Source organism: Podarcis erhardii, assembly GCF_964252035.2.
Source record: "Podarcis erhardii genome assembly, chromosome: 7".
Taxonomy (NCBI): domain Eukaryota; kingdom Metazoa; phylum Chordata; class Lepidosauria; order Squamata; family Lacertidae; genus Podarcis; species Podarcis erhardii.
In genome coordinates this window covers 92486911-92499479 of record NC_138511.1, presented here as the reverse complement: position 1 = coordinate 92499479, position 12569 = coordinate 92486911, and the positions used below count along the sequence as shown (strand labels likewise).

The 12569-nt window shown below is 48.3% G+C and overlaps 1 protein-coding gene across 2 annotated transcripts in view; it reads left to right on the top strand.

The window, feature by feature from the left end:
* The first annotated feature begins 6056 nt into the window (after window positions 1-6056).
* The window catches only part of LOC309345660 (uncharacterized protein), a 43719-nt gene continuing 37206 nt past the window's right edge, over window positions 6057-12569 (top strand). Inside the window, exon 1 of one of the 2 annotated variants that reach the window (XM_081868916.1) lies at window positions 6057-6284. In XM_081868916.1, the coding sequence (XP_081725042.1) occupies window positions 6194-6284 (91 nt within the window). In that variant the 5' untranslated portion in view covers window positions 6057-6193. Of the gene's footprint in view, window positions 6285-12227; window positions 12310-12569 lie in introns of those variants that run through there. The other variant, XM_081868913.1, reaches the window with a different exon arrangement.

Sequence of the window (12569 nt, the reverse complement as noted above, 5' to 3'; positions counted from 1 at the left end):
CCCCGCAGACCCGCCCAGGAGCCCCCAAGACAGACACCCCCGGGTCCCCCATCTGGCCCCTGCCCCCCCCCCGCCTAGACGCCCCAGGCAGAGAGAGGTTCCCCCTTCCCACGCACACGCCCCCCCCCCCATTGCCGGCCCCAGTGGGGCCCCTTCCTCTCAGAGGGAGCAGCTCTGCGCCTGCGCGACGCTCCTGACGGCTCACTGGGGAGAGAGAAGGGTTAAGGGACGCCGAGCTGGCTTCCTAGAGAGGACAGGAAAGGAAGGGGGCCGCTCCTCCCCCCTCTCTGACGTCCCTTCCGGCCTGGCCCTCGCCTGCCGGGCTCTGGTGGGTCTCCTCTCGGGGGAAGCCTGGGGAACTCCCTGCCTCGGGAGGCGGGAAGGGGAGGGAAGGGAGGTGGGGGTCCGGGAGGGAGCCAGAGGGAGCTCAGGCCCCTGGCCAGGGAGGTGGGGCGGGACTGGGAGACAGGAGGGAGGGAGAAGGACCTTAGGAGGGACATAATTGTGAGGGAGAAGTATATTAGGAGGGACATAATTGTGAGGGAGAAGTATATTAGGAGTGACATTATTATGAGGGAGAAGTATATAAGGAGGGACATAATTGTGAGGGAGAAGTATATTAAGAGGGACATAATTGTGAGGGAGAAGTATATTAAGAGGGACATTATTATGAGGGAGAAGGACATTAGGAGGGACATAATTGTGAGGGAGAAGTATATTAAGAGGGACATAATTGTGAGGGAGAAGTATATTAAGAGGGACATAATTGTGAGGGAGAAGTATATTAGGAGGGACATAATTGTGAGGGAGAAGGACATTAGGAGGGACATAATTGTGAGGGAGAAGTATATTAGGAGGGACATAATTGTGAGGGAGAAGGACATTAGGAGGGACATAATTGTGAGGGAGAAGTATATTAGGAGGGACATAATTGTGAGGGAGAAGTATATTAGGAGGGACATAATTGTGAGGGAGAAGTATATTAAGAGGGACATAACTGTGAGGGAGAAGTATATTAAGAGGGACATAATTGTGAGGGAGAAGTATATTAAGAGGGACATAATTGTGAGGGAGAAGTATATTAAGAGGGACATTATTATGAGGGAGAAGTATATTAAGAGGGACATAATTGTGAGGGAGAAGTATATTAAGAGGGACATAATTGTGAGGGAGAAGTATATTTAGAGGGACATAATTGTGAGGGAGAAGTATATTAGGAGGGACATTATTATGAGGGAGAAGTATATTAAGAGGGACATAATTATGAGGGAGAAGTATATTAAGAGGGACATAATTGTGAGGGAGAAGTATATTTAGAGGGACATAATTGTGAGGGAGAAGTATATTAGGAGGGACATAATTGTGAGGGAGAAGTATATTAAGAGGGACATTATTGTGAGGGAGAAGTATATTAGGAGGGACATAATTGTGAGGGAGAAGTATATTAGGAGGGACATAATTGTGAGGGAGAAGTATATTAAGAGGGACATTATTATGAGGGAGAAGTATATTAGGAGGGACATAATTGTGAGGGAGAAGTATATTAAGAGGGACATAATTGTGAGGGAGAAGTATATTAAGAGGGACATAATTGTGAGGGAGAAGTATATTAAGAGGGACATTATTATGAGGGAGAAGTATATTAAGAGGGACATTATTATGAGGGAGAAGTATATTAGGAGGGACATTATTATGAGGGAGAAGTATATTAAGAGGGACATAATTATGAGGGAGAAGTATATTAGGAGGGACATAATTTTGAAAGAGAAGTATATTAAGAGGGACATAATTATGAGGGAGAAGTATATTAAGAGGGACATAATTTTGAAAGAGAAGTATATTAAGAGGGACATAATTATGAGGGAGAAGTATATTAGGAGGGACATAATTATGAGGGAGAAGTATATTAGGAGGGACATAATTTTGAAAGAGAAGTATATTAAGAGGGACATAATTATGAGGGAGAAGTATATTAGGAGGGACATAATTATGAGGGAGAAGTATATTAAGAGGGACATAATTATGAGGGAGAAGTATATTAGGAGGGACATTATTGTGAGGGAGAAGTATATTAAGAGGGACATAGTTATGAGGGAGAAGTATATTAAGAGGGACATAATTGTGAGGGAGAAGTATATTAAGAGGGACATAATTTTGAGGGAGAAGGATATTAAGAGGGACATAATTATGAGGGAGAAGTATATTAGGAGGGACATGAGGGAGAAGTATATTAAGAGGAACATTATTATGAGGGAGAAGGATATTAAGAGGGACATAATTGTGAGGGAGAAGTATATTAAGAGGGACATAATTGTGAGGGAGAAGTATATTTAGAGGGACATAATTGTGAGGGAGAAGTATATTAGGAGGGACATTATTATGAGGGAGAAGTATATTAGGAGGGACATAATTATGAGGGAGAAGTATATTAAGAGGGACATAATTGTGAGGGAGAAGTATATTAAGAGGGACATAATTGTGAGGGAGAAGTATATTAGGAGGGACATTATTGTGAGGGAGAAGTATATTAAGAGGGACATAGTTATGAGGGAGAAGTATATTAAGAGGGACATAATTGTGAGGGAGAAGTATATTAAGAGGGACATAATTTTGAGGGAGAAGGATATTAAGAGGGACATAATTATGAGGGAGAAGTATATTAGGAGGGACATGAGGGAGAAGTATATTAAGAGGAACATTATTATGAGGGAGAAGGATATTAAGAGGGACATAATTGTGAGGGAGAAGTATATTAAGAGGGACATAATTGTGAGGGAGAAGTATATTAAGAGGGACATAATTGTGAGGGAGAAGTATATTAAGAGGGACATTATTATGAGGGAGAAGTATATTAAGAGGGACATAATTGTGAGGGAGAAGTATATTAAGAGGGACATAATTGTGAGGGAGAAGTATATTTAGAGGGACATAATTGTGAGGGAGAAGTATATTAGGAGGGACATTATTATGAGGGAGAAGTATATTAAGAGGGACATAATTATGAGGGAGAAGTATATTAAGAGGGACATAATTGTGAGGGAGAAGTATATTTAGAGGGACATAATTGTGAGGGAGAAGTATATTAGGAGGGACATAATTGTGAGGGAGAAGTATATTAAGAGGGACATTATTGTGAGGGAGAAGTATATTAGGAGGGACATAATTGTGAGGGAGAAGTATATTAGGAGGGACATAATTGTGAGGGAGAAGTATATTAAGAGGGACATTATTATGAGGGAGAAGTATATTAGGAGGGACATAATTGTGAGGGAGAAGTATATTAAGAGGGACATAATTGTGAGGGAGAAGTATATTAAGAGGGACATAATTGTGAGGGAGAAGTATATTAAGAGGGACATTATTATGAGGGAGAAGTATATTAAGAGGGACATTATTATGAGGGAGAAGTATATTAGGAGGGACATTATTATGAGGGAGAAGTATATTAAGAGGGACATAATTATGAGGGAGAAGTATATTAGGAGGGACATAATTTTGAAAGAGAAGTATATTAAGAGGGACATAATTATGAGGGAGAAGTATATTAAGAGGGACATAATTTTGAAAGAGAAGTATATTAAGAGGGACATAATTATGAGGGAGAAGTATATTAGGAGGGACATAATTATGAGGGAGAAGTATATTAGGAGGGACATAATTTTGAAAGAGAAGTATATTAAGAGGGACATAATTATGAGGGAGAAGTATATTAGGAGGGACATAATTATGAGGGAGAAGTATATTAAGAGGGACATAATTATGAGGGAGAAGTATATTAAGAGGGACATTATTGTGAGGGAGAAGTATATTAGGAGGGACATTATTGTGAGGGAGAAGTATATTAAGAGGGACATAGTTATGAGGGAGAAGTATATTAAGAGGGACATAATTGTGAGGGAGAAGTATATTAAGAGGGACATAATTTTGAGGGAGAAGGATATTAAGAGGGACATAATTATGAGGGAGAAGTATATTAGGAGGGACATTATTGTGAGGGAGAAGTATATTAAGAGGGACATAGTTATGAGGGAGAAGTATATTAAGAGGGACATAATTGTGAGGGAGAAGTATATTAAGAGGGACATAATTTTGAGGGAGAAGGATATTAAGAGGGACATAATTATGAGGGAGAAGTATATTAGGAGGGACATGAGGGAGAAGTATATTAAGAGGAACATTATTATGAGGGAGAAGGATATTAAGAGGGACATTATTATGAGGGAGAAGTATATTAAGAGGGACATAATTATGAGAGAGAAGTATATTAAGAGGGACATTATGAGGGAGAAGTATATTAGGAGGGACATAATTATGAGGGAGAAGTATATTAAGAGGGACATTATTATGAGGGAGAAGTATATTAAGAGGGACATAATTGTGAAGAAGTATATTAAGAGGTTCATAATTGTGAGGGAGAAGTATATTAAGAGGGACATAATTGTGAAGGAGAAGTATATTAGGAGGGACATAATTGTGAGGGAGAAGTATATTAAGAGGGACATAATTATGAGGGAGAAGTATATTAAGAGGGACATAATTGTGAGGGAGAAGTATATTAAGAGGGACATAATTGTGAAGGAGAAGTATATTAAGAGGGACATAATTGTGAAGGAGAAGTATATTAAGAGGGACATAGTTATGAGGGAAAAGTATATTAAGAGGGACATTATTATGAGGGAGAAGTATATTAAGAGGGACATAATTGTGAGGGAAAAGTATATTAAGAGGGACATAATTGTGAGGGAGAAATATATTAAGAGGGGCATAATTGTGAGGGAGAAGTATATTAAGAGGGACATAATTGTGAAGGAGAAGTATATTAAGAGGGACATAATTGTGAGGGAGAAGTATATTAAGAGGGACATAATTGTGAGGGAGAAGTATATTAAGAGGGACATTATTATGAGGGCGAATTATATTAAGAGGGACATTATTATGAGGGCGAATTATATTAAGAGGGACATTATTATGAGGGCGAATTATATTAAGACGGACATAATTATGAGGGAGAAGTATATTAAGAGGGACATAATTGTGAGGGAGAAGTATATTAAGAGGGACATTATTATGAGGGAGAAGTATATTAAGAGGGACATAATTATGAGGGAGAAGTATATTAAGAGGGACATAATTGTGAGGGAGAAGTATATTAAGAGGGACATGAGGGAAAAGTATATTAAGAGGGACATTATTATGAGGGAGAATTATATTAAGAGGGACATTATTATGAGGGAGAAGTATACTAAGAGGGACATAATTGTGAGGGAGAAGTATATTAAGAGGGACATAATTATGAGGGAGAAGTATATTAAGAGGGAAATACCATGAAGCTTCCCTTCTCTTTCTATTCATAAATCTCTGTATGTTGGCCATTTTCCCTTCCTAATTCTTTATTTTACTGAAAGTCCAGTTTCCGAGGCGTCTTCCAGGGCAGTTCCACCCAGAGGGCCTTGCCACCGTCCCCTCGGATCCGGAGCAGGAAGTCCCCAAGGGACGGTGGCTGGAGCTAGACATGGGCCCTGCTGCTCACCAAGGGTTGGGGGGAAGCTCTGGACTATGAAGTGGGGTTGGGAGGGACCCCCACTGTTGCCTTGGCTCCAGATTACACTCACTTGTCACTCACAGTTATGACTTCTCCCTCCCCCTTTTCCCCCCATACAGCCTGGAGTCTGAGCTGTGGTGCAATCCAGCCCTGGTTCCTAGCAAGACTCGTCCACGCTTCCTCAGGAAACATTCTTCTCCTCTTCATCTTACGATAGAATAGTGTGTTTGATTCATGCAATTTTCTGCACCTCGCATTAGTAGCCACAGAACTTGGCAGAGGACCAAGGGGCTCCTTCCGATCTCTGGGAGATTTCCAGAGAGCCCAGATGGATGAGCAAGACTCAGCTGGCCCTGAAGCAGGAAGAGGCCATGCCATGGAAACGGGGAGCAGTGGGGAATTCTGGGGAAACGCTGTGCAGAAGAACCCAGGTGAGGAGGACACCCCTTGTTCAGAGGTGCAGAGTCAGCAGCTCAGGCAGTTCTGCTTCCAGGAGGCCAAAGGACCCCGAGAGGTTTGCAGCCAACTCTACCACCTTGACCATCAGTGGCTGAAGCCAGAAAGGCACACGAAAGCTCAGATGTTGGACCTGGTGATCTTGGAGCAGTTCCTGGCTGTCCTTCCTCTGGAGATGGAGAACTGGGTGAGGGAATGCGGAGCGGAGACCAGTTCCCAGGCGGTGGCCCTGGCCGAAGGTTTCCTCCTGAGTCAGGCAGAGGAGAGGAAGCAGGCAGAGCAGCAGGTGAGAGAGACTTTCCTCTGGATATTCCCAAGGGGCTCAAGAGGAGGGAGAGTATTCCCAAATCATGTCCTAATGGCCCATTCCTTTTTTGGAAAGCATCTAGGAACAGATCTGCTTCTGCTTCTGCTTCTTCATATTATTATTATTATTAATACTACACCCATGTGCCTTCCAGCACATATAAAAGCATAAGAAGACATCAGATGTCTTCTAAAAGTTATGCATTTTCTTATCTCCTTATCACCTGATGGGAGGGCATTCCCCAGGGTGGGGGCCACTGCGGAGAAGGTCTTCTGCCTGGTTCCCTGTAACTTCACTTATCACAGGGAGGGAATCAGCAGAAGACCCTCGGAACTGGACCTCAGTTCATGGAGACGCTCCTTTGGGTATAGTGGGCCTTTCAGGCCGTTTAGGGCTTTAAGGTTCAGCACCAACACTTTGAATTGTGCTGGGAAACGTTCTGGGAGCCAGTGAAGATCCTTGAGGACCAGTGTTTCATGGTCCTGGCAGCCAACCCCAGACCCCAGTCTAGCAGAAGCAGGAACTCTCCTGTGTGAGTGTCTGAGGGCTCTGCTCCTTCCTGCCACTTACCACCTGGCCCGGGGCGGGGCCTGAAGCCTCATAAGTACTGCTTCGCTCTGCTGCCCAGGAGGACTCTCCTGTGTGGGTGTCTGAGGGCCCTGCTCCTTCCTGCCACTTACCACCTGGCCCGGGGCGGGGCCTGAAGCCTCATAAGTACTGCTGCGCTCTGCTGCCCAGGAGGACTCTCCTGTGTGGGTGTCTGAGGGCCCTGCTCCTTCCTGCCACTTACCACCTGGCCCGGGGCGGGGCCTGAAGCCTCATAAGTACTGCTGCGCTCTGCTGCCCAGGAGGACTCTCCTGTGTGGGTGTCTGAGGGCCCTGCTCCTTTCTGCCACTTACCACCTGGCCCGGGGCGGGGCCTGAAGCCTCACAGGGACTGCTGCGCTCTGCTGCCCAGGAGGACTCTCCTGTGTGGGTGTCTGAGGGCCCTGCTCCTTCCTGCCACTTACCACCTGGCCCGGGGCGGGGCCTGAAGCCTCATAAGTACTGCTGCGCTCTGCTGCCCAGGAGGACTCTCCTGTGTGGGTGTCTGAGGGCCCTGCTCCTTCCTGCCACTTACCACCTGGCCCGGGGCGGGGCCTGAAGCCTCACAGGGACTGCTGCGCTCTGCTGCCCAGGAGGACTCTCCTGTGTGGGTGTCTGAGGGCCCTGCTCCTTCCTGCCACTTACCACCTGGCCCGGGGCGGGGCCTGAAGCCTCATAAGTACTGCTGCGCTCTGCTGCCCAGGAGGACTCTCCTGTGTGGGTGTCTGAGGGCCCTGCTCCTTCCTGCCACTTACCACCTGGCCCGGGGCGGGGCCTGAAGCCTCATAAGTACTGCTGCGCTCTGCTGCCCAGGAGGACTCTCCTGTGTGGGTGTCTGAGGGCCCTGCTCCTTCCTGCCACTTACCACCTGGCCCGGGGCGGGGCCTGAAGCCTCATAAGTACTGCTGCGCTCTGCTGCCCAGGAGGACTCTCCTGTGTGGGTGTCTGAGGGCCCTGCTCCTTCCTGCCACTTACCACCTGGCCCGGGGCGGGGCCTGAAGCCTCACAGGGACTGCTGCGCTCTGCTGCCCAGGAGGACTCTCCTGTGTGGGTGTCTGAGGGCCCTGCTCCTTCCTGCCACTTACCACCTGGCCCGGGGCGGGGCCTGAAGCCTCATAAGTACTGCTGCGCTCTGCTGCCCAGGAGGACTCTCCTGTGTGGGTGTCTGAGGGCCCTGCTCCTTCCTGCCACTTACCACCTGGCCCGGGGCGGGGCCTGAAGCCTCACAGGGACTGCTGCGCTCTGCTGCCCAGGAGGACTCTCCTGTGTGGGTGTCTGAGGGCCCTGCTCCTTCCTGCCACTTACCACCTGGCCCGGGGCGGGGCCTGAAGCCTCATAAGTACTGCTGCGCTCTGCTGCCCAGGAGGACTCTCCTGTGTGGGTGTCTGAGGGCCCTGCTCCTTCCTGCCACTTACCACCTGGCCCGGGGCGGGGCCTGAAGCCTCACAGGGACTGCTGCGCTCTGCTGCCCAGGAGGACTCTCCTGTGTGGGTGTCTGAGGGCCCTGCTCCTTCCTGCCACTTACCACCTGGCCGAGGGCAGGGCCTGATGGGCCTCACTAGGACAGTTGCTGTTACTGCTGGAGGGGTGCAGAGTGCTTTTAAAATGTTTTTAAAAATTTTCTTTTGAATTTTTTGTATGTGGGGGGGTGGGTGTGGGATGGATGTTTATTGGGCCTGGGAATTTGTTTGATTTTATCTTTTTGTAATTTATACTGTTTTTTGTTTGTATTGTTTTATTGTTGTTGTTTTTTAAGGTGTTATTTTGTTCTTAAGGGGAGGGGTCAGGGCTGCCGGGGAGTAGGTCCCAGCCAACAAAATGGCTGGGGCATGTTCCACAGGGGGGGATGCACTGGGACAACCGATCTCAGTGATCACGGGTAGGAGGAGGAGTTACGCTAAGACTAGACCATGTCATTACCGAGGAGGCAGGTTTAGTCGTTGTCTGAGGACTATCCCTGCCTCCGGGCCTGGTCCTGACCGGATGGATACTAGAATCAGCAAGGGATACCCACATGACCTGAAGGTGCTGCTGTGCAATGCCAGGTCAATGATTCATAAGACCACTGCCATCCATGACTTGATCGTGGATGGAGGACTTGACCTGGCATGTGTAACAGAGACCTGGTTGGATGAAGCAGATGGGCCTGTCCTTGCCGCTGCTTGTCCACCAGGTTTCTCTTACGCACAGCAACCCAGGTCATGTGGGCGGGGAGGGGGCGTTGCAGTGATTTTTAGGAAGTCGTTAGTTTGCACCAGGCGTCCTATTGGGAAGACCCAGTTCTCTGAGTGCATGTTCTGGAAGTTGGGCAATCGGGGCAGTACAGGATTCCTTTTGGTGTACCGACCTCCCCGCTGCACCAAGGATTCCCTGCCCGAGCTGCTTCAGGTTGTGGCGGATGTTCTCCTGGAGACACCTAGCTTGGTTGTCCTAGGGGATTTTAACATCCATGCCGACGCGACCTTACAAGGGGCCGCTCGGGACTTCGTGGAAAGCATGGCCTCCATGGGGCTGTCCCTGAATAAGTCTGGCTCAACCCACTGGACATGCCTTGGACCTGGTGTTTACCTCTATGGATGTTGGTGATCTGACACTAAGTAAAAGCGAAACGAAAGAAGTGCCATGGTCAGATCACTTCCTGGTGCAACTGGACTTCTCTGTGACCCATCCCCTCTGCAGGGAGGAGGGACCGATTCGGATGGTCCGCCCCCGCCACTTAATGGATCCAAATGGTTTCCAGAGAGTGGTAGGGGATGCTTTATTCCATGCTGATGGCCTTTCAGCCGATTCCCTGGTGGCCCGCTGGAATGTGGAGTTAACCAGGGCTATTGACTGTTTGGCTCCGAAGCGCCCTCTCCGATTGCATGGAGCCCGGAGAGCCCCGTGGTTTTCCACGGATCTGAGGGCACTGAAACAATCGTTGAGACGGCTAGAGCGCCGGTGGCGGATAACTCATTCCGAATCTGACCGGACACAGGTTAGAGCTCAACGCCGAGCCTACCAAGTGGCGATAGCGACGGCGAAGAAGACTTTCTACACTGCCTCTATTGCATCTGCAGAAAACAGCAGCAGGAGACTTTTTCAGGTGGTTCACAATTTAGCGGAACCACCTGTAACATCGGGGCCCAGTACGGGCCACATGATCTCCTGCAATGATTTCGCAAAGTTTTTTGCAGATAAAATCGCTCAGATTCGGGAAGAGGTAGACTCCACCGTGGGAGCAGGGCTGGGGCGGGAGAGTGCTAGAGTCCTGTCTGGTCAAGTTGTGTGGGATCGATTCCAATCTGTTACCTCCGAGGATGTGGACAGGCTGCTTGGACGAGTGAAACCAACCACCTGTCTCCTGGATCCTTGCCCATCCTGGCTTATAAAAGCTAGCCGGGAAGGACTGGGCGATGGGCTTCGTGGGGTGGTGAATGCTTCCCTCCGTGAGGGAGCCTTCCCAGACCCGCTGAAAGAGGCGGTCATTAAACCGCTTCTTAAAAAACCATCTTTAGATGCGGCCACGATGGCCAATTATCGCCCAGTCTCAAATCTTCCATTCTTGGGCAAGGTAATTGAGCAAGTGGTTGCTGAACAACTCCAGGCACGCCTGGAAGAAGCGGACCATTTGGATCCCTTCCAGTCGGGATGAGAGCCAGTGTGGTGTAGTGGTTAAGAGCGGTAGTCTTGTAATCTGGGGAACCGGGTTCGCGTCTCCGCTCCTCCACATGCAGCTGCTGGGTGACCTTGGGCCAGTCACACTTCTCTGAAGTCTCTCAGCCCCACTCACCTCACAGAGTGTTTGTTGTGGGGGAGGAAGGGAAAGGAGAATGTTAGCCGCTTTGAGACTCCTTAAAGGGAGTGAAAGGCGGGATATCAAATCCAAACTCTTCTTCTTCTTCTTCTTCTTCATAGGACTGAAACTGCCTTGGTCGCGCTGGTTGATGATCTCCGGCGGGCTAGGGACAGAGGTGAGAGCTGTTTCCTAGTTCTGCTGGATCTCTCAGCAGCTTTTGACACCATCGACCATAACATCCTTCTGGAGCGTCTTGGGGGGCTGGGAGCTGGGGGCACTGTCATACAGTGGTTCCGCTCCTTCCTCCTGGGCCGTGTTCAGAAAGTGGTGGTGGGGTATGAGTGTTCAGACCCCTGGGCTCTCACTTGTGGGGTGCCTCAGGGTTCTGTCCTCTCCCCCATGCTTTTCAACATTTACATGCAGCCACTGGGAGAGATCATCAGGAGGTTTGGGCTGGGTGTTCATCAGTATGCAGATGATACCCAGCTCTACCTCTCTTTCAAAACAGAACCAGTGAAGGCGGTGAAGGTCCTGTGTGAGTGTCTGGAGGCGGTTGGAGGATGGATGGCGGCTAACAGATTGAGGTTGAATCCTGACAAGACAGAAGTACTATTCTTGAGGGACAGGGGGCGGGCAGGTGTGGAGGATTCCCTGGTCCTGAATGGGGCATGAATGGTCCTGAATGCCCCTGAAGGACCAGGTGCGCAGCCTGAGAGTCATTTTGGACTCACAGCTGTCCATGGAGGCACAGGTCAATTCTGTATCCAGGGCAGCTGTTTACCAGCTCCATCTGGTACGCAGGATGAGACCCTATCTGCCTGCAGACTGTCTCGCCAGAGTGGTGCATGCTCTGGTTATCTCCCGCTTGGACTACTGCCATGCGCTCTACGTGGGGCTACCTTTGAAGGTGACCCGGAAACTACAACTAATCCAGAACGCGGCAGCTAGACTGGTGACTGGGAGCGGCCGCCGAGACCATATAACACCGGTCTTGAAAAACCTACATTGGCTCCCAGTACGTTTCCGAGCACAATTCAAAGTGTTGGTGCTGACCTTGAAAGCCCTAAATGGCCTCGGTCCAGTATATCTGAAGGAGCGTCTCCACCCCCATCGTTCTGCCCGGACACTGAGGTCCAGCGCCGAGGGCTTTCTGGCAGTTCCCTCACTGCGAGAGGCCAAGTTACAGGGAACCATGCAGAGGGCCTTCTCGGTAGTGGCGCCCGCCCTGTGGAACGCCCTCCCATCAGATGTCAAAGCGATAAACATCTACCTGACATTCAGAAGACATCTGAAGGCAGCCCTGTTCAGGGAAGTTTTTAATATGTGACATTTTAGTGTACTTTTCATCTTTGTTGGAAGCCGCCCAGAGTGGCTGGGGAAACCCAGCCAGATGGGCGGGGTACAAATAATAAATTATTATTATTATTATTATTATTATTATTATTATTATTATTATTATTATTATATTTCACCTCTGTCCCCCGAAAGCGCTTGCCTCTGCCATTCCTCCTCTAACCCTTCTCCCCATTCTCTGTTTTGAATCCTTGTTGCTCTTTCAGAGGAAGGATCTTTGGGCACAAATGGGTCTTGATTCTTCTGAGGCAGAGAAGACTCCGTTGGACGCCAGAGTGAGGCCTCTGGGTAAGGAGGAAGGAGTGTTTTCTCCCCCGTTTTGTCACATTCTCTTGGTCTTGAAACTAATCTGTGAGTTCTTTGCATCTTTTGGGGGAAGACACCTGGAGCTCGGGGGGGGGGGGGAGAGATGTATTTTTGCACAACTATTATATGAAATGGGTACAAATGTCCAAATGTACTCAGCTGGGAAGACTTTTACTGCAGCTGGTTCAAATCCACAGTTTATTATCTCTTCCAGCAACGCCTGTACATTAGTCCAAATTGAG